A 20,657-nucleotide genomic window follows, 5' to 3' on the forward strand; every position below is an offset into this window, starting at 1 on the left:
GGCGATACAGGACAGGCTGGCAATGCTAAAATCCTGGCATGCGCTGCTGAGTTTGACATGTTCTCTCTGCCTCTCGCTGGAGCCTGGGCGCACTGGTGTCTTGAGGCATCTCCTGCTGGAAAGCTGGCATGTTCTGGGCAGGTAATGAAGCAAGAGAATCAATGGGTTTTCACCCTTCTTCACTTTGAGGGAGGGTTAGGGTGGGGGCAGGGAAGGTGCTGTGGCCACAGCAGGAGAAGGGGGAGGCTGTTTAAAAAGCAGAGACGTCACCTTGCAAACAAAGGTCCGTATAGTTCAAGCTATGGTTTTTCCAGTAGTGATGTGTGGAAGTGAGAGCTGGATCATAAAGAAGGCTGATCGCCAAAGAATTGATGCTTTTGAATTATGGTGCTGGAGGAGACTCTTGAGAGTCCCATGGACTGCGAGAAGATCAAACCTCTCCATTCTGAAGGAAATCAGCCCTGAGTGCTCACTGAAAGGACAGATCCTGAAGCTGAGGCTCCAGTACTTTGGCCACCTCATGAGAAGAGAAGACTCCCTGGAAAAGACCCTGATGTTGGGAAAGATGGAGGGCACAAGGAGAAGGGGACGACAGAGGACGAGATGGTTGGACAGTGTTCTCAAAGCTACCAGCATGAGTTTGACCAAACAGCGGGAGGCAGTGGAAGACAGGAGTGCCTGATGTGCTCTGGTCCATGGGGTCACAAAGAGTCGGACACGACTAAACGACTAAACAACAACAACAACATTTCATTTGCAGCCCCTTCGTGGGGCCAGGCTGGGCACCAGCAAGACACTGGGAGCACTGCTTATCTTTCTTAGTCGGTCGTGAATACTACGATTCCGGATAACCCTTTTTAGAGGGTAGGGGCAGCAGGGGTGAGTTTATGGAAATAAAATGCTTGGGAACCATTGAGAGGTAAATATCAGCCTGTAATATGAGTCTACCATATACAGTTGCTATAAGGTTTCTGGCATCACGCTTGTAAGAGATGTTCAGTGCCTGCATAGGACAAGGCCACCTAAATACTAAGGAAGCTTCTTCTTATTTTGCTCCTAGGCTGAGACCTGCTTTGTCCAGGCAGGCGGGTAGAATTATGAATAGTTATTTCTTTGTTTAACCACAGGCTAAAGGAAGCACACAAAGAATAAGCAATATTCCAGGTGGAATATATGGCTTGGTCCCTATATATGGCTTAAATCAAGGCTATCTGAAAGACTCTGTTCCCTCATAAGAACCTGCCCGGGTTTTGAGATCTTCGGGAGAGTCCCTTCTCTCGGTCCTGCCACTCTCCCAGGCACGCTTGGTGGGGATGCAGGAGAGGGCCTTCTCGGTGGCTGCTCCCAGACTTTGGAACTCCCTCCCTAGAGAAGCCAGACTGGCTCCCTCCTTGCTGTCCTTTTGCCGGCAGCTGAAGACTTCCCAAACAGGCATTTGGGAGCTGACTTCTTTTAAGGAAGGAGATGGCATTGTGCTTCTCTCTCTCTCTCTCTCTCTCTCTCTCTCTCTCTCTCTCTCTCTCTCTCTCTCTGTATAAATGTTGTTGTTTTTTAATGATTTCCCCCCTGTCTTTTAAGCTGTTCTTATTTTGATCTATAAAGGGACGCAGGTGGCACTGTGGGTTAAACCAGAGAGCCTAGGACTTGCCCATCAGAAGGTCGGCAGTTCGAATCCCCACAATGGGGTGAGCTCCTGTTGTTCGGTCCCAGCTCCTGCCAACCTAGCAGTTTGAAAGCATGTCAAAGTGCAAGTAGATAAATAGGTACCATTCCAGCGGGAAGGTAAACGGCGTTTCCGTGCGCTGCTCTGGTTCACCAGAAGTGGCTTAGTCCTGCTGGCCACATGACCCGGAAGCTGTATGCCGGCTCCCACGGCCAGTAAAGTGAGATGAGCGCTGCAACCCCAGAGTCAGTCACGACTGGACCTAATGGTCAGGAGTCCCTTTACCTATTTTGATCTATAAGCATCCTTGAGGTCCATGTCAAGGGAAAAGGTGGGGTATAATCAATCAATCAATCAATCAACCCCCTGGTGTAAATCTGGAGAAATAGTACATGTTGCATTTTCACAGATTCATTCCCTGGGTGGGTATCTAAGTGCTCAGGTTCTGCTGCATCCCTGATCCCAGGATCAGAGTCGGTCGCATCAATTGCCCCAGGAAGCGTCACAAGCTCGTTGCCAACAAGGAGAGAAATTTGTCACACACACCCCCACCGGGTCCTGCTCCTGGCTTGTAGCATCCTCCAAGGCAAATGTTATTCTTTGCACAATACATGACAGGCCAGCTGGTAATCTTTCCGTAATATCCAAGCCAGATGTCGCTCTTTCCATTAGGCACAATGAATTCACAGTTATTGGATGAGATTTTAACTGCCAGGAATAAACCTTCCTGGAGCCATTCCAGGGCTTCTCAGGTTTCCGTCTTTCAAGTGCCTCAGTCGGGAGCCCTGGGCCAAGTCCCTGGGTGTGGTGGCATGGAGAAGTCAAGCCAAGCTGCCACTGAAGCACTCCTGGGGCAGGCAGGTGGTCCCGTCCAGGCTTCAAAGCTGAAGGGGGACCTGGCTGAGGTTCTGGAAAACGGGATTAATGCTGAAGGGAGGCCAGGAGGCCAGGAGAAGAGTCCAAGAACTTGGTTGGGTTCCTTTCCTGAAATACTTTTGAGAAAGGTATAAAGAAAAACAGATGAAAAACGCAGACTGCTTTCCAAAGGCTCCATTTCAAAATTAAATCTCCCAGTTGTTCCTCTTTGATGAACTCATTACATGAATGTACTTTCCTTCTGGAACCATTTGACTTGGCCGGGACTTGCTGAGAATGTCTCCTTGGCAAACAAAGAGCACACATCGCTCAAAGTGGCTGGATCCCCAGGCCTCTGTCATGGGACAGGGCCATGATCAAGTGCTGGCCTAATTTGCAGAACCCCCTGAGCTTCCCCTGGCATTTATTTTTATTTATTTATTGCATTTCTGTCCCACCTTCTTTGCCAAGAAGCTGAAGATGGCCCTCATAGAGCCAGTGTGGTGTAGTGGTTAAGAGCGGTAGTCTCGTAATCTGGTGAACCGGGTTCGCCTCTCCACTGCTCTACATGCAGCTGCTGGGTGACCTTGGGCTAGTCACACTTCTCTGAAGTCTCTCAGCCTCACTCACCTCACAGAGTGTTTGTTGTGGGGGAGGAAGGGAAAGGAGAATGTTAGCTGCTTTGAGACTCCTTAAAGGTAAAGGGACCCCTGATCATTAGGTCCAGTCGTGACCGACTCTGGAGTTGTGGCGCTCATCTCGCTTTATTGGCCGAGGGAGCCAGTGTACAGCTTCCAGGTCATGTAGACAGCATGACTAAGCCACTTCTGGCGAACCAGAGCAGCGCATAGAAATGCCGTTTACCTTCCCGCCGGAGCGGTAACTATTTATCTACTTGCACTTTGACGTGCTTTCGAACTGCTAGGTTGGCAGGAGCAGGGCCCGAGCAACGGGAGCTCAACCTGTCACGGGGATTCGAACCACTGACCTTCTGATCGCCTAGTCCTAGGCTCTGTGGTGTAACTTCTTAGGGTAGTGATAAAGCGGGATATCAAATCCAATCTCTTCTTCCCTCCCTCCACATTTTATCCCCCAGACAACCCTGTGAAGTAGGCTAGGCTGAGAGGCACCGACTGGCCCAAGGCCACCCAGTGGGCTTCATGGCTGAGTGGGGACATTGGAACCCTGGTCTCTCCCTAGTCCAACCACTACACAACACTGGCTCTCAACCATGGAGCCAGACAGGAGTTGAAGCTACAATCTCCTTGTCCATAGTCAGATGCCTTATCCCTTACACCACTGGTCCAGTTTTTGTAAAACCAGCCCAGGCCTGGATTTCACAGCATGTCTGGATTTGAAGTGCTCTGTGCATGCGCTGATATGCAGATGTGCAAGTGCATAGTAAAAATAATGAACTAGGTATTGCAATCAAATAATGGAAGAGCAAGTCTAGAGTGGAGGTGTCAAGGTGGAGGAGATCTGGAAAAATAAGCAGCAGGTGCATTAAATGAGGATGAAGAGGACCACCTTCAATCAATCAGTAATACTGGGGATCACAATGCTGGCTATTTACCACTTAACACCTAACCATAATCGGAGGAGTAAATGGCTTGTGGACATCCAATGAAGCCAAGTGTCAGAACATTCAGGTACAATGAAAAAGTCCTTCATGCAGCATGTCATTAAACTCTGGAACTCCCTCCCAAAGGAGGCAGTGATGGCCACCAACCTAGATGGCTTTAAGAGATGTTACCAGTACGTTTCCGAGCACAATTCAAAGTGTTGGTGTTGACCTTTAAAGCCCTAAACGGCCTTGGCCCAGTATACCTGAAGGAGCGTCTCCACCCCCATCATTCTGCCCGGACACTGAGGTCCAGTGCTGAGGGCCTTCTGGCAGTTCCCTCCCTGCAAGAAGCCAAGTTACAGGGAACCAGGCAGAGGGCCTTCTCGGTAGTGGCACCTGCCCTGTGGAACGCCCTCCCACCAGATGTCAAAGAAAAAAACAACTACCAGACTTTCAGAAGACATCTGAAGGCAGCCCTGTTTAGGGAAGCTTTTAGTGTTTCATGTATTGCAGTATTTTAATTTTTTTTGGGGGGGGGAAGCCGCCCAGAGTGGCTGGGGAAGCCCAGCCAGATGGGTGGGGTATAAAAAATATTTATTATTATTATTATTATTATTATTATTATTATTATTATTATTATTATATTAATGGAGCCAGGCCACTAGCCAGGGTGGTCACATTCTGCCAACACAATTGGAGGCAGCAATGCTTCAACTTTGGGAAACCGCAGAAGGGGAGAGGACTCTTGTACATGAATCCTGATTGCAGGTTTCCCAGAAGAGGCATCTGGTCAGCCACTGTGAGAACAGGATGCTGGACTAGATGGGCCACTGGCCTGATGCAGCAGGCTCTCCTTATGTCCTTATGCTTAAGAATTCTTATGCTTCTCCAAGGCCTGCAAGTATCTGCAGAGGCCCCAGAGGCCCCGCAAGTAAAGGGCTGAGGGGAGCTGAGTGTCTGGAAGGAGAGGACAATCACAGAATGGCTTTCATTTGTCAAATTTGGGCTAAGGAAACTGCAGGTTGACTTGGAGAGATTCTATCTTACAGAAGTATTGGCTCAGTGGAGACCAACATTTGGAGTAGCCCTGGTTTTAAGGTTCTGTGTACAGTGGTACCTCGGGTTACAGATGCTTCAGGTTACAGACTCTGCTTACCCAGAAATATTACCTCGGGTTAAGAACTTTGCTTCAGGATGAGAACAGAAATTGCACAGCAGCAGGAGGCCCCATTAGCTAAAGTGGTGCTTCAGGTTAAGAACAGTTTCAGGTTAAGAACAGACCTCCAGAACGAATTAAGTTCTTAACCTGAGGTACCACTGTAGTTGTTAATCAATTGATATTAATTTTTGTATCTTTATCTTAGATCTTACTGTGATTTATGTGGGAATTGTTCAAACTGGTTGTGTATTTTTTGATGTTTGATTGTTTATGAGTACTTTGTTATGTTGTAATTATGTACTTTTCCATGTTGTAAGCCACCTTGAACGTGGTTTAAACCAGGCATGGCCAAACCTGGCCCCCCAGATGTTTTTGGGACTACAACTCCCAACATCCCTGACCACTGGTCCTGTTAGCTAGGGATGATGGGAGTTGTAGTCCCAAAACATCTGGAGGGCCAAGTTTGGCCATGCCTGGCTTAAAGTATGGAAAGGTGGCATACAAATAAAATTATGTATGCATGCATGTGTTAAAACGCACACATTCAAAATGTATGCATTAAAATGCACACCTTTAGGTGGGATCATCCGGACTGTTCCCATGCAAGTCCATGAACCACACGTGTGGACTTCTTTCTGTCACAAATGGCAAATAGAATTGAGAATGGCAGCCCATAAAAAACAACTATAAAATCTACAAGGAACATTAAGTGAGTTTCTTATTTTATACAGAGGAAGGTAATTGAGCCAACTGTTCAAACGGATGTTTTGGGAGCCTCCAAAACTAGAGAGAGAGAGAGAAAGAGAGAGAGAGAGAGAGAGAGAGAGAGAGAGAGAGAGAGAGAGAGAGAGAGACTCTGCTGAACTGGCACAATTGCTTTGGTCTTTTGCTTCCTTCTTCCACAAAAAGCTCCTGCCAGGAAAGCTCCTTTCTAGTCACCTTGTTCTATATCTTGCTAAGAAGAAGCCTTTCCTTTGGGGAATGTAGGCCATGAAGAAGTGTGACCTTTCTCAGAGATGTCATCTGTGTAGCCCTCTGTTCACTACAGTGTCTCTCTTAATGCCCTGACCTTTGAAAGACACGTACCTATTTTGTCTGTTTATCCTTGTAGTAAAATGCATCCAAGTCCCTTAGACTACAGTTCTAGCTCTTTGGCTTTTTTGCTCATCTCTCTTCTGGAAGCTTAATTCCCCTCTGGTCCCCTGAAACTTTGGATTCGCCTGTATCTTTTGGAAGTGTGTGCCTGCAGCAGCAAACACAAAGGGGATGTGGTTCCAGATCCACCTTCCTCAACCTGGTGGCCTCTGGGTGTTGTGGACCGCAGGCTGATGGGAGTGATAATCTAATAGAGGTGGAGGCTACAAAGCTGAACCAGGCTGCACTCTGTGGACCAGTCTTGGTCTAGTCCAGCACAGGTAGATGTGTTTATCTTTTAAAAACATGACCACCTGTGCTGGATCAGACTGCAGTGGGGCCATACAGTGCAGGAGGAGATTTGTAGGTGTCTATCTCAATTACTTTCTTGGGCTTCATGATCACTGCAGATGGTGACAGCAGCCACGAAATTAAAAGACGCCTGCTTATTGGGAGAAAAGCAATGACAAACCTAGACAGCATCTTAAAAAGCAGAGACATCACCTTACCAACAAAGGACCATATAGTTAAAGCTATGGTTTTCCCAGTAATGATCTATGGAAGTGAGAGCTGGACCATAAAGAAGGCTGATCGCCGAAGAATTGATGCTTTTGAATTATGGTGCTAGAGGAGACTCTTGAGAGTCCCATGGACTGCAAGAAGATCAATCCTCTCCATTCTGAAGGAAATCAGCCCTGAGTGCTCACTGGAAGGACAGATCCTGAAGCTGAGGCTCCAGTACTTTGGCCACCTCATGAGAAGAGAAGACTCCCTGGAAAAGACCCTGATGTTGGGAAAGATGGAGGGCACAAGGAGAAGGGGACAGCAGAGGACGAGATGGTTGGATAGTGTTCTCGAAGCTACCAGCATGAGTTTGATCAAACTGCGGGAGGCAATGGAAGACAGGAGCGCCTGGCGTGCTCTGGTCCATGGGGTCACGAAGAGTCGGACATGACTAAACGACTAAACAACAACAACAACATCTCACTTAGGAGGCCAGCCAGGGCTGGGTCAGAGAAACCAGCAGCCAGCCAGCCCCAGAGAACATCTCCTTGCACGGCGAGACTTGTTGAAGTGAATGGGAGGTCCCTGACAGCATCTTCCATCACTCTGGTACATGTCAATGCACCCACCAGGGGGATTGTGCTCAAAGGCTTATGTTCCACTAGCAAAACTTCCTTTTCAAATCCCACCTCCGTATTTGCCGGTGTGGTGTTGTTTCCTCTTAAGAGCCCGTGTTTTCTTTTTGATTCACAGCGGTTAAATGCACTTGAAGAGGAGCCCCCTCCCTGTGGCATCCCCTCACCTGTGCTCAGAGGCCATGATTACCTAGCGAGGGAAGGGAAGAATTAAGGGCATGCATCATTTGATTTTAATTGAAGGAAGGTTCTATCCCATTGAACTGCTAACTAAGCCGAACACAGGATTGTGTTTACATAAGCAAGCCCCGAGTCGATATACACTTGCTGTCACGTTAAGTCAATACTTATGAAAGTTCTCTGTTTAATTATTCAGTGAGGATTGACTTATTATTGTGTTAAGATGGTGGTTAGCCTTGAGCAAAGGGAGTCGCAGAACTGAAAAGGCTTCTTTCGGCTTTCCCCGGAATGGGCTGGGGCTCAGAGATAGAGAGAGAGATAGACGGTCTCTCACATCTTCACCATCGTCAGAAGCTCCTTCGATTGGGGGGGACGACACAGCTGGGGATGGGGAGAAGGAGGCAGTTTTCCATTTTTGTATCTTTCCATTCATACATTCCCGAATCAAAGCACGACCCCAGCAAGCCTTGGAGCTGAATATCAGCCAGCTGAGATCAATGATTCCCTAACAAAAAGTCACCAGCCTTATTTCACTTTCAGAGCTAATCGAAGAGCCTCAATTCCCCCAGATGTATTGTTCCACGCTGCCCCAGTCTCTGAGCGATGAGAGACTCCAGGGCTCCTGCATGCTTAGCCAGGGTTCAGATTCCCTGGAATGAAGGTCAGTACAGCCTGTTGCATCTTTAGGGTATGTGGTTTTATTTACACCGACAAACTGAGCATAAGATGAAGGGGTTCACAGCATCAATACCCCAGCAGATCTTTCTTCTCCATTAATCACAGCTTTGGCTCCAGCACAGAGCAAGCAGGTCTCTGTGTATCCTGCTTCTAGCCTGCGTCCAAAAGCTCAGCTCCTACAAACTACTCTGGCTATTTGTTCTCCTGCCTAGCAGCTAGGTGAGGAGCGACCCATCCCTTAGCTTTGGAGGGCCCCATCACTTAGTTGTAGCTCTTGCAACCTGGCTTGTTCTTTTGGGATGCTGATGAGGACGCTTAAGTGGCCAGCCTAAGGCCTTTGCCATATCAAGAAAGTTATCTATTTCAACAATAGAATCCTTTATTGGATTCTGACCCTTGCTGCCCACAAGAATTGGAGGGTCTAAACTTAGGCATCATCCTCACTGATATTCATCCCCCCCCCAAAAAAAAACCCCACAACAATATGCTTGCAGGGATGAACATGTTCCCACCCCCTTGAAGAACAAAGCTCAGGTCAGGGGGAGCAGGGGGAGGTATACCGTATTTTTTGCTCTATAAGATTCACTTTTTCCCTCCTAAAAAGTAAGGGGAAATGTGTGTGCGTCTTGTGGAGCGAATGCAGGCTGCGCAGCTATCCCAAAAGCCAGAACAGCAAGAGGGATTGCTGCTTTCACTGCGCAGCGATCCCTCTTGCTGTTCTGGCTTCTGAGATTCAGAATTTTTTTTTCTTGTTTTCCTCCTCCAAAAACTAGGTGCGTCTTGTGGTCTGGTGCGTCTTATGGAGCGAAAAATACGGTATATGGATGTCATGAGACCTATCCAATCAAAGGGAGGCTCGGGGTCACCTCCCCCTTGTGGAGCACTTTGCATTCGGCACAGCCCCTCCCCTCCATTCCTCTCTGATGGGGACCAAGGAGAGCGGACATTTCCCCATCTAACTACATGGACAGTATTCTTATTTATATAATTACAGGGGAGGTTGTGGTCCTGTGTGAAGGGTGAGTCAGCTGAATGTCATTCTGTCATGAGAGAAATGGGTGTGGGTGTGTCATTTCTATGACTTACAGTTCCAACATAATGCTAGGCCTGAGCTCAAGTTTTGTTTTCCCATGAGAGCAAAGCATCCAAAGTAAGCCATTAACCATGGATCCCTGTGGCACGTGAACAGGTGTTACCTGCCATGGTTTATTAATCCAGACAACCATTTTAGGTAAAGGTAAAGGGACGCCTGACCATTAGGTCCAGTCATGGCCGACTCTGGGGTTGCGGCACTCATCTCGCTTTATTGGCCGAGGGAGCCAGCGTACAGCTTCCGGGTCATGTGGCCAGCATGACTAAGCCGCTTCTGGCGAATCAGAGCAGTGCACAGAAACGCTGTTTACCTTCCCGCCGGAGCGGTACCTATTTATCTACTTGCACTTTGGCGTGCTTTTGAACTGTTAGTTGGCAGGAGCAGGGACCGGGCAACGGGAGCTCACCCCGTCATTGCGGGGATTTGAACCGCCGACCTTCTGATCGGCGAGTCCTAGGCTCTGTGGTTTAACCCACAGCGCCACCCGCGTCCCTGACAACCATTTTACCAAGCTGTAAAGGCGGGGGAAGCCTTACAACTGAATGAAACCCCCAACCTTGGTTATACATGAGAAAACATAACAGGGAAAGAATTCCATTGCATTGCTAGACAGGCTAGAAAATCTGGCCAGTCACATTGGGCTCAACTCCCACAATGAGAACTGACTGTTGAGCTACAGAACTCCAGATGATGAGCATAACGCCACAAATATATGGCTCTTTCCCTAAGAAGCATTTCTGAACCCCTCCTTTCCACAGATTAATAGGCAATTCTGATTCCTCTCCTGCCCTGCCTATTCTCTGGCTAAAACCTGGACCTGTGAACAGCTGCTCCAAGCCATTTTCATTATGTAGTGTAATGAGAAGGCCGAACCGCTCTGGTTGTTGGTTTTTTCCAGAGATGCATCTACTGTATTACCAAATGACATTTTGCCCATTGCTGCAGAGGGTGTGAAGCTCTGTGGGTCCAGGTAAAAATAAAAATTTAAAAAAAAACAAGTGTCCCACTTGGAACATGGATGCTCTCGAAGTCAGGTCATTTTGTCAGCATCATCTTCTCCTCTTTCGAGGTTTTCTGTTGGAGGGTGAGGAGAAGAGAGTCGGAATTGAAGGAAGAACCCCAATGAAAAATGAAGGTCTCTCCTTGCCTCTGGAGACGGTGGAAACACAGCCTTTGTAGAAGATGGGAAATTCTTCCCAGGCAGCACTCAGTGAAGCATGTTAAGACCAGATTATTTGTGGTCCTGATTTGCTGATGCAAGATGAAAAAATACAGCAAACTGCAGCTGCTGAAATCAGCTCTTTTCATCCTTTCCCCTCCTCTTTCCCCTTAGCTGAGGTTATGGTTTTGAAAAAGGTTTTATATTCTGAAGCTAAAACCTGTCCGGTACAATCAGCGCCGCGGTGCAAAGAGTCTGTCAGAAATCCCCGCAGCTGCGGGGAAGACAAGAAAAGCCACACAGAGGGGAACGAGGGTGCCAGCGGAGGGAGGGGGTGCTGCTCCTTTTTTACTACCACCTTTTTTCCATTCCAAGGGGATGGGGAGCCTGATCCAGGCACCCTGGGGTGGGGGTGGGGGCTTTTCCCCACTCTCAGCCAAGGTCCCAAGGGGTGGCAAACGACACGTGACACACAAATGCATTGGGGGCGGTGGTTTCCTGGCTGCTGCTTTAATGAAAAGCGGGTCATTGGGAGGCTGAACCATAGAATTGTGGAGTGGCAAGGGTCCCCCAAAGGTCATCTAGTCCAACCCCTCGCAATGCATGAATCCCAATAAAGAATCCCAGCCGACCTACTGTATCTTTTAAAAAACAACAACAACACCCAACAAAGATTTGTACAAGGGAGCGGCGGTGTTCGTTAGCCTTTCCCCTGCTAGCCACATTCCCATTCTTCATTCTTGCCCCCCTGGTTGCATTAGCAGTTTGACCCCAGTCCTATAAGGGGCAGCCTGCTCCCCGCCTCCTATCCTCTGATGTCCTCCTGCACTTGAGATAACAGTAAGGGGGAGGGAGGGAAAAACAACTCTCTTTAAAGGCTCTCCAATTACAGCTCATCTTTCTGCCTATTAGCTCTCGGGTTGGAGTTTTAATTACCTGCTGTCCTCCTAGCACAGAAACCTTATCTTGTCTCTAGGTTGTTATTGGGATGGTAAGTGCAGTGTTCTTGGTTGTAGCTGGAGTCCCATGACTTTATTGTTGTTTAGTCGTTTAGTCGTGTCCGACCAGAGCACGCCAGGCACTCCTGTCTTCCACTGCCTCCCGCAGTTTGGTCAAACTCATGCTGGTAGCTTCGAGAACACTGTCCAACCATCTCGTCCTCTGTCGTCCCCTTCTCCTTGTGCCCTCCATCTTTCCCAACATCAGGGTCTTTTCCAGGGAGTCTTCTCTTCTCATGAGGTGGCCAAAGTCTTGGAGCCTCAGCTTCAGGATCTGTCCTTCCAGTGAGCACTCAGGGCTGATTTCCTTCAGAATGGATAGGTTTGATCTTCTTGCAGTCCATGGGACTCCCAAGAGTCTCCTCCAGCACCAGCACAGCACCCATCACTTAAAGGTAAAGGGACCCCTGACCATTAGGTCCAGTTGCGAACGACTCTGGGGTTGTGGCGCTCATCTCACTTTACTGGCCGAGGGAACCAGCGTACAGCTTCCGGGTCAGGTGACCAGCATGACTAAGCCACTTCCGGCGAACCAGAGCAGCGCACGGAAACGCCATTTACCTTCCCGCTGGAGTGGTACCTATTTACTTGCACTTTGACATGATTTCGAACTGCTAGGTTGGCAGGAGCTGGGACTGAGCAACGGGAGCTCACCCCATCGTGGGGATTCGAACCGCCGACCTTCTGACTGGCAAGTCCTAGGCTCTGTGGTTTAACTCACAGTGCCACCTGAAAACCGAAGGAATGAGCATCAAGGAGGCATTTTTTCCCAAGAGCAGCCAAGCAGCGCCTTCCACGTGGTCTCTTGCACCTGGCATTGCATGTTTCATAAGAAAATAAGAACAGCACCTGCTGGGTCCGGCCAATGACCCATCTAGAGCAGCATCCTGCTTCTCACAATTGCCGACCAAATGCCTTTGGGAACCCCACAAGCAGGATTCAAGCACAAGAGCCCTCTCCCCTCCTGCGGTTTCCAGCAACAGGTATTCAGAAGCATTTACTGCCTTGGGCCATGGAGGCAGAGCATAGCCATTGCAGCTAGGCACCACCGATAGCCCTCTCCTCCATGAATTTGTCCAAATCCTCTTTAAAAGCCATCTAGATTGGTGGCCATCATTAGCTCCTGTGGGAGAGAGTTCCACAGGTTCACTATGTGCTTTGTGAAGAAGGACTTTCTTTCCCCCAGTCCAGCTAGAGCTGCTGTTTCAGGTCAAGGTGCATACAGTGACCACCTGTGCATTACTTAGAGGCCATGATGGCTTCTGTGGAATCCGCTCCGAATGCTTTTTGACTTCCGACCTGTGTGCTTTTCTCCAATGCCTTCAGCCACCCAATTTCCCTTTCCCCTTGCTGCCCTCTTGGGCTTGCAATACTCCCCCTTTATACCTCTATGCCCCTCCCCTTTCCCACCAAGCCTTCGGGTTCGGTCCCCTTGTGCCCTGACCCTGCTGGCAGTAACCTCTGCCAATCACAGAAAACAACAGCCCATCCTAATATGCCAGAATACCCACCAGATTTGCCCTCTTACACGTTCCTCCACTTCCGCTGTCATCTTTTCTGGGCTGATTTATATACATACATATTCTCCTTCATTCCTTATCTCACTTCTCCTCATGTAGAGCCCAGAGTAGCTACCAATGTATAAAATATAGCAATAAATGGCTCCTGAAAGCACAGACTAAAAATACAGCCATAAAAATGCCATTAAGCAGCCTATCACAATCCGAAGTGCTGCAGGCATCCTGTCCCAAAGGCCTGCCAGAACATAAATGTTCTTTTCTGGCATCTGAATAAAGTTGGGACGGGGAGGAGTCAACCTGACCTGCAGAGAGAATAAATTCCACAAAAAGGATGCTGCAACCAAGAAGCCCCCGCCCTCAGACCATCCTCAAGGGGGGGCCCACCAGCAGCCCCCCCCCCGCAGCTCCTAACGCCCAAGCTGGTCAGCACTGGGCAAGATGCTCCATTGAGTACTGGGCTCTTAGTCATTCAGGGACTTGTACATTAGTACCAACCCTCTGAAACTGGGCCAGGTCATTTTGTTGATGAAATATGAGCCTGTCTTGCCATTCTAGATAATAAATGGGCAGTAGCATTCTGTACCAGCTTCAGCTTCCCAAAGCACTTGGGCAAGAGGATCCCAGTGTGCCAGGACCTCTCCAGCCACAGAAGCTTCCCTCCTCAGACTCCAGCTCAGAAGCCCCAGCGAAACCATCATTACTCCTGCTCTACTCAACAACTGCTAGCTAAAGCCAGCTAGGCTGCTTTAATTGAAGAAGTTTCTGCCACCAAAAACAGAGGAAGCCACTGAGAGAAAGCTGCAGCTTTTATTCAGGACTCAGCCTTGGAGCACAGAGGCTGAAACAACACCTAGGCTTTTATGGAGCCTGCAGCCTGCATGGAATTGTCCAAGGTGCCACGGAAGGCTCTCCCTCAAAGCAGAAGAGACTCAGAAAAGTTCAGGTAGCCCCCCGCCCAGTCCTGACACTCGGCAAACTATCCTGTACTGGAGCAGAATATTCTGCAGGATCAGGCCAATGGGGGCCCATCTAGTCCAGCACCCTGTTTTCACAGTGGCCCACCAGATGCCAGGGGAAACCCTTCTGAAGGCATTCCACATGGGACAATGAAAGTACCTTTGAAGGACCCCATACCCACAAACCTTGTGCAAAGGCTGTTAATGGAGGGAACAAAGTGAAAGGTGCATTAATAGCAATGCTGGATGTTCCATAAACAAATTTCCCTTTAGAATGGCCTGGTTGGTTCCAAACCTATTTCAGTGGTCCCCTTTGCCACCCAGAATTCACTGCTCCCAGTTCCACAGCAGAGCTAACCTCGAGAGCCAGTGTGGTGTAGTGGTTAAGAGTGGTGGACTTGTAATCTGGTGAACCAGGTTCGTGTCTCCGCTCCTCCACATGCAGCTGCTGGGTGACCTTGGGACAGTCACACTTCTCTGAAGTTTCTCAGCCCCACTCACCTCACAGAGTGTTTGTTGTGGGGGAGGAAGGGAAAGGTGATTGTTAGCCGCTTTGAGACTCCTTCGGGTTTGTGATCAAGTGGGATATCAAATCCAAACTCTTCTTCTAATGTATAGAAAGAAACTAACAGGACAATACAGTGGTACCTCGGGTTAAGTACTTAATTCATTCTGGAGGTCCGTTCTTAACCTGAAACTGTTCTTAACCTGAAGCTCCACTTTAGCTAATGGGGCCTCCCGCTGCTGCCATGCCACCGCAGTGCGATTTCTGTTCTCATCCTGAAGCAAAGTTCTTAACCCGAGGTACTATTTCTGGGTTAGTGAAGTCTGTAACCTGAAGCGTCTGTAACCCGAGGTACCATTGTAGTTGCTTGATCAGCCAAGCAGCCACCCAAGAGTGTGCAGAGGAGGCACAAACACCAAGCAACAGATGCTGGCCATGCCCAGGGAGTCTTTCTTGGGCATCAGGAGGGTGAGGTGGCTGCCCAACATTCCTACTGAGCAGGCAGGGCAAAGCTGGGGCAAGTTTCCCATAGGCTTGTGGGTCTCCCTTTGGGGCATCTGGGTTTCCACTATGAGAACAGGATGCTGGACCAGATAAGCCATTGGCCATTCCCAGCAGTCCCTTCTGATGTTCTTACGCTCTTGCACTCAGGTTGTGCTTGCAGACTTCCCACAGGGATTTGGTTGGCCACCCTGAGTACAGGAATCATCCCTCTTCCAGGGTGAAGCTTTGCCAGGGAATTCCCCATTCCTGGGCACTTGTTGGGCCAGGGCCCAGTTCTTCTCCAAACACCATTTCCCAGGCCCACAAAAGGCCTTTCTCTACTATTATCATTAGGGAAAGGTAAAGGGACCCCTGACCATTAGGTTCAGTCGTGGCCAACTCTGGGGCTGCAGCGCTCATCTCGCTTTACTGGCCAAGGGAGCCGGCGTACAGCTTCCGGGTCATGTGGCCAGCATGACAAAGCCGCTTCTGGCGAACCAGAGCAGCACACAGAAACGCCGTTTACCTTCCCGCCAGAGCGGTACCTATTTATCTACTTGCACTTTGACATGCTTTTGAACTTCTAGGTTGGCAGGAGCCGGGACTGAGCAACGGGAGCTCACCCCGTCATTGCGGGGATTCGAACTGCCGACCTTCTGATCAGCAAGTCCTAGGCTCTATGGTTCAACCCACAGTGCCACCCACGTCCCTTTTATCTATTATCATTATGATGGCCTTAATTCATGGGAGAGCCTGAGAAATAAGATGACCTTTTCGGTTTAGAAAAGAGTAGAGCAAGAGGGAGGGAAGGACATGGCAGTGCTTGGGACTTTTTAATTTAGTTTAGGAGAGTAAAAGGTGACATGGTAGAAGTTTATAAGATTATGCATGACTTGGAGAAAGTGAATAATGTTTTCTCCCTCTCTCAAAGCACTAGAACTCGTGGATATCAAGTGAAGCTGAATGTTGGAAGGGTCAATGCAGATGTTTAAAAAGGGCTTATGTATGCAGTGCAGAGTTAAACTGTGGAACTCACTCTTGCAGGAGGCAGTGATGGCCACAAATCTGGATGGCTTCCAAAGAGAATTGGACAAATTCATGGAGGAGAGGGCTACCGATGGCTACTATGGTTCTGAATATCAGTTTCTGGAAGCCACAGGAGGGGAGAGGGCTCTTGTGCTGAGGTCTTGTTTGTGGGCTTCCCAGTGAGGCATCTGGTTGCTCTCTGGGAGAACAGCTGGACTAGATGAGCCCTGCTGGCTTGATCTTTGTATGTTCCTATGTGCTGTAGTTCATCAATTCCAGCAGCTCAGAGTTTCTTCCCTCCGCCTCCTGCCTTTGTACCCAGCATTTAGCAAGGGGCAAGGGGAGGCACACAAGGATCGGCAGTGCCCATTGGCCCTTGGAAGAGAATATTGCCCTGGCAGCTGATTAGACTGCCGGGGGGAATTCTGGCAGCTGGAGAGACAGAGAGACAAAACCAGAGAGACAGGGCAGAGCAAGAGACCGAAATTCAGGGAGACAAGTCTAGCACTAATGATGTTTCCCCCTTGGCCAGCACTTTGACACCTCCTTTTTCAACATCACTTGCAATTTCTTTCTCCCTGATCTCCTGAGACACATCCCTGCCCCTGTGTCCAGCCCTAGCAGAGCATTACGTGCCCTCCCACCCCCACAAACACGCAGACACATGCGCCTAGACCAGCTCCTTTCCCCTGCCTTCCTAAGTAGGCTTGTCTTCTTGGCAAAGTCAGCTCCAGGTTGCCTGGTCCATTGGGACTGACTGACAGGATCCCCACAGTGGCAGACATCAGGGATGAACCAGCATGGCCAGCACTGTCGCCTTCCCCAACAGCACCCCATCTGCGTTAGAGTAATAGAATTGTCGAGCTGGAAGGAACCAAAAGGGCCATGTAGTGCAACTCCCGGCAAGGCAGAAATCACAGCTAAACAATCCCTGACCTCTGTTCAAAAAATTCTAAGAAAGAAGAGCACAACATCTTTCAAGGAAGTCCATTCCCTTGTCAAACAGCTCTCACTGTCAGAAATTTCTTCCTGGTGTTTAGTCAGAATCTCCTTTCTTGTAACATGAATCCTTTCATTTGGCTCCTACCCTCAGAAGCAGCACAAAACAAGCTTGTCTGTCTTCCCCATGACAGCCCTTCAGATATTTGAAGACGGTTCTCCAATCACCTCTCAGTCTTCTCTTCTCCAGGCTAAACATTGCCAGCTCCCTCCGCTGTTCCTCACAATTCTTGGTTTCAGACCCTTGGTCACCTTGGTACCCCTCCTTTCCACACTTTCCAGCTTGTCAATCACAGGACTCCAGGTGGGGTTGAACCAAGACAGAATAGAGTGGTACTATTACTATTACTTACTTTAAAAGGGGGAAAAGTTGACAGCTATGGTTTCCCCAAGAACACTCGCAGCATGCACCCAAATCACTGCGTCAAAGCAATCCATCGCCAGAGATGCTGGAGACTCCATCAAAAACCACACACACCCAAAACTCAGAGCCAAAAATGGACCACAATGACAATGTTTCATTGGTGAGCCCAGGATGCTGAGCCGTTTTCCTTAGGGACCTTCCTTTGGAAATAAACTCCAGTGCTCAAGGCCTTCCTTCCTAGGTATCTTCTCCCACGTTTGAAAACTCTGCTCATAACAAAACCCAAATTTCACAAACCATTCATGAGCCCCAGGGGCTTTGCCATTAGGAAACCTGGCTTTGAAGGAATGGGTTTCTGTGCAGTCAGTTTGAAACTGACCCAAAATCCGCATTTTTCCTTCTCCAAGGGAGCACTTCTAAAATGCATTAACTTGAGCTGTTGAGCAAATGCGTAACAGAAACCCAGCTGTATAAACAAGTGCTCAAAGCCCTCTCCCTTATCAGTCCGTGACGGCAATGTATGGCCTTGACTGTTCCAGTGGAGCAGGGATGGCGCATCTGGGTCTTATCTTATGTCCTGACCACACTCTGACGCACAGGTCTAGTCCGGGAACAGCGCCAGGAGAGTTGGTGACCTTCTTACCCCAAGATAAGAGTGCTGGAACAGGAATACCCTTATATGGTCAAGAGTACAGGAAGAGGAACACCCTTTTATGGTTAAAAGTACCAGAGCAGGAACATCTGTGATGTCAACCTGCGTGTATAAGCTGGCGTGGCTGGATTCCTGGGGAAGGGGGGAGAGGGTGCCTGGAAGATATATATACTGCATGAAATTTTTCATGTCTTTGGACTTGCTGTGAGCTGACCACGCAAGTACCTTCTGCTATCCGGAGAGCAGAATAAACTCTTTCTCTGAACCAACCCTCGGTGTCATTTGACTTCCTTCCTCCCGTCCAGGAGCAACACTCACCCTACCAACTGGTAAAGTCCAATAAGGCTACAGCTTCACAGTGAGGCGGTCCTTACCGGCAGAGGGGGTCCGACCTGCACAGGCTGCGGAGCTCCAGGCAGTTGGGCTTCTCCTTGTCCTCGTAGGAGCAATGGGGGACGATGGTCTGCCGGCGTCGCTCGGCGCACGCCTGGTCCCTGCAGGAGCAGAAGAGCAGCCGGTAGGTGTACTCGTGGGGCACGCGGTCAAAGAACTGGCGCAGGGCTTTGTGGCACTTGCGGCGGTTGCAGCGCTCGGTGGAGGAGATCTCCTTGTTGCAGATGGAGATGTAGCTCGAGCGGAGGCGCTTGCAATTGTCGTTCAGGTTGCAGGCTTTGGCCGCGTCGAGGCAGTGGTTGCTTTTGGCATTGGCAGTCGAATCCATCCCTGTCCCGGAAGAAGATAAAAAGGGGTTAGTGTGCATAAGGACAGCCCGCTGCTTCAGGCAAAGGACCCACCTAGTCCAGTCTCCTCCTTCTCACTGTGGCCAAGCACAAGAGCCCTGTCCTCCCTGTGTGATTGCCAGCAACAGGTATGCAGAAGCATTGCTGCCCTCGACTGTGGTGGTACAGCATAGCTATCATGGGTAATAATAATAATAATAATAATAATAATAATAATAATAATAAATTTTCTTTATACCCTGCCCCCCCTGGCCAGAGCCAGGCTCAGGACAGCTAACACCAATAGAATCACAGTAAAGACATAATGGGGGGGGGGGGGGGAATCAATTTAAAGTACAGTGGTACCTTGGGTTACATATGCTTCAGGTTACATACGCTTCAGGTTACACACTCCGCTAATCCAGAAATAGTGCTTCAGGTTAAGAACTTTGCTTCAGGATAAGAACAGAAATCGAGCTCCAGTGGCGTGGCGGCAGCAGGAGGCCCCATTAGCTAAAGTGGTGCTTCAGGTTAAGAACAGCTTCAGGTTAAAAACGGACCTCCGGAACGAATTAAGTTCTTAACCTGAGGTACCACTGTATAAGTTAAAATGCAATTTAAAATGCAGCCTCATTTTAAAAGTAGCCCATAGATCAAAACCATAAGGGGAGGGAAACATAAGAGTCAGACTGAGTCCAAACCAAAGGCCAGGTGGAACAGCTCTGTCTTGCAGGCCCTGCAGAAGGATGTCAAGTCCCGCAGGGCCATAGTCTCTTGTGACAGAGCGTTCCACCAAGTTGGGGCCAGTACTGAAATGGCCCTGGTCCTAGCTGTGACCAATCTAACCACCTTGCAACCTGGGACCTCTAAAATGTTGTCATTTGTGGACCTTAAGGTCCTCCGTGGGGCATACGAGGAGAGGCAGTCCCATAGGTATGTGGGTCTTAGGCCGCATAGGGCTTTAAAGGTCAAAACCAGCCACTTAAACCTGACCCTGTACTCCACCGGGAGCCAGTGCAGTTGGTAAAGCACTGGATGAATGTGATCCTGTGGCAAGGACCCCGTAAGGAGCCTCACCGCAGCATTCTGCACCCGCTGGAGTTTCTGGGTCAGCTTCAAGGGCAGCCCCGCATAGAGTGAGTTACAATAATCAAGCCTGGAGGTGACCGTCGTATGGATCACTGTGGCCAGATCAGGGCGAGAAAGGGAAGGGACCAACTGCTTGATATGGCGGAGATGGAAAAATGCCACCTTTGCTGTGGCTGCAACCTGTGCCTCCATGGAAAGAGAGGAGTTGAATGTTACACCCAAGCTCTTGACAGAAGGCAGTAACGGTAAAGACCATTAGGTCCAGTCGTGGCCAACGCTTAGGTTGCGGTGCTCATCTCGCTTTATTGGCTGAGGAAGCCAGCATACAGCTTCTGGGTCATGTGCCCAGCATGACTAAGCCACTTCTGGCAAACCAGAGCAGCGCACGGAAATGCCGTTTACCTTCCCGCCGGAGCGGTACCTATTTATCTACTTGCACTTTGACGTGCTTTTGAACTGCTAGGTTGGCAGGAGCAGGGACAGAGCAATGGGAGCTCACCCTGTCACGGGGATTTGAACCGCCAACCTTCTGATTGGCACGTCCTAGGCTCTGTGGTTTAAACCCAAAAAGCGCCACCCGCGTCCCGACAGAAGGCGGTAGGAGCCCCCAGTAGCCCTCTCCTTTATGAATCTGTCTAATCCTCTTTTAAAGCCATGCAAGTTGGTGGCCATCACTTCCACCAGTGGCAAGAAGTTTCATAGTTTACCTATGGACTGTCTGA

At 49.2% G+C, this 20,657-nt stretch overlaps 1 protein-coding gene across 1 annotated transcript in view; it reads right to left on the minus strand.

Moving 5' to 3' along the window:
- The window catches only part of GFRA2 (GDNF family receptor alpha 2), an 83,751-nt gene that overhangs the window by 19,168 nt on the left and 43,926 nt on the right, over positions 1 to 20,657 (minus strand). The window contains 1 exon segment of the mRNA XM_053401325.1: positions 18,502 to 18,850. Coding sequence (XP_053257300.1) covers positions 18,502 to 18,850 — 349 coding nt within the window.

This window comes from Podarcis raffonei, chromosome 8 (assembly GCF_027172205.1).
Source record: "Podarcis raffonei isolate rPodRaf1 chromosome 8, rPodRaf1.pri, whole genome shotgun sequence".
Taxonomy (NCBI): Eukaryota; Metazoa; Chordata; class Lepidosauria; order Squamata; family Lacertidae; genus Podarcis; species Podarcis raffonei.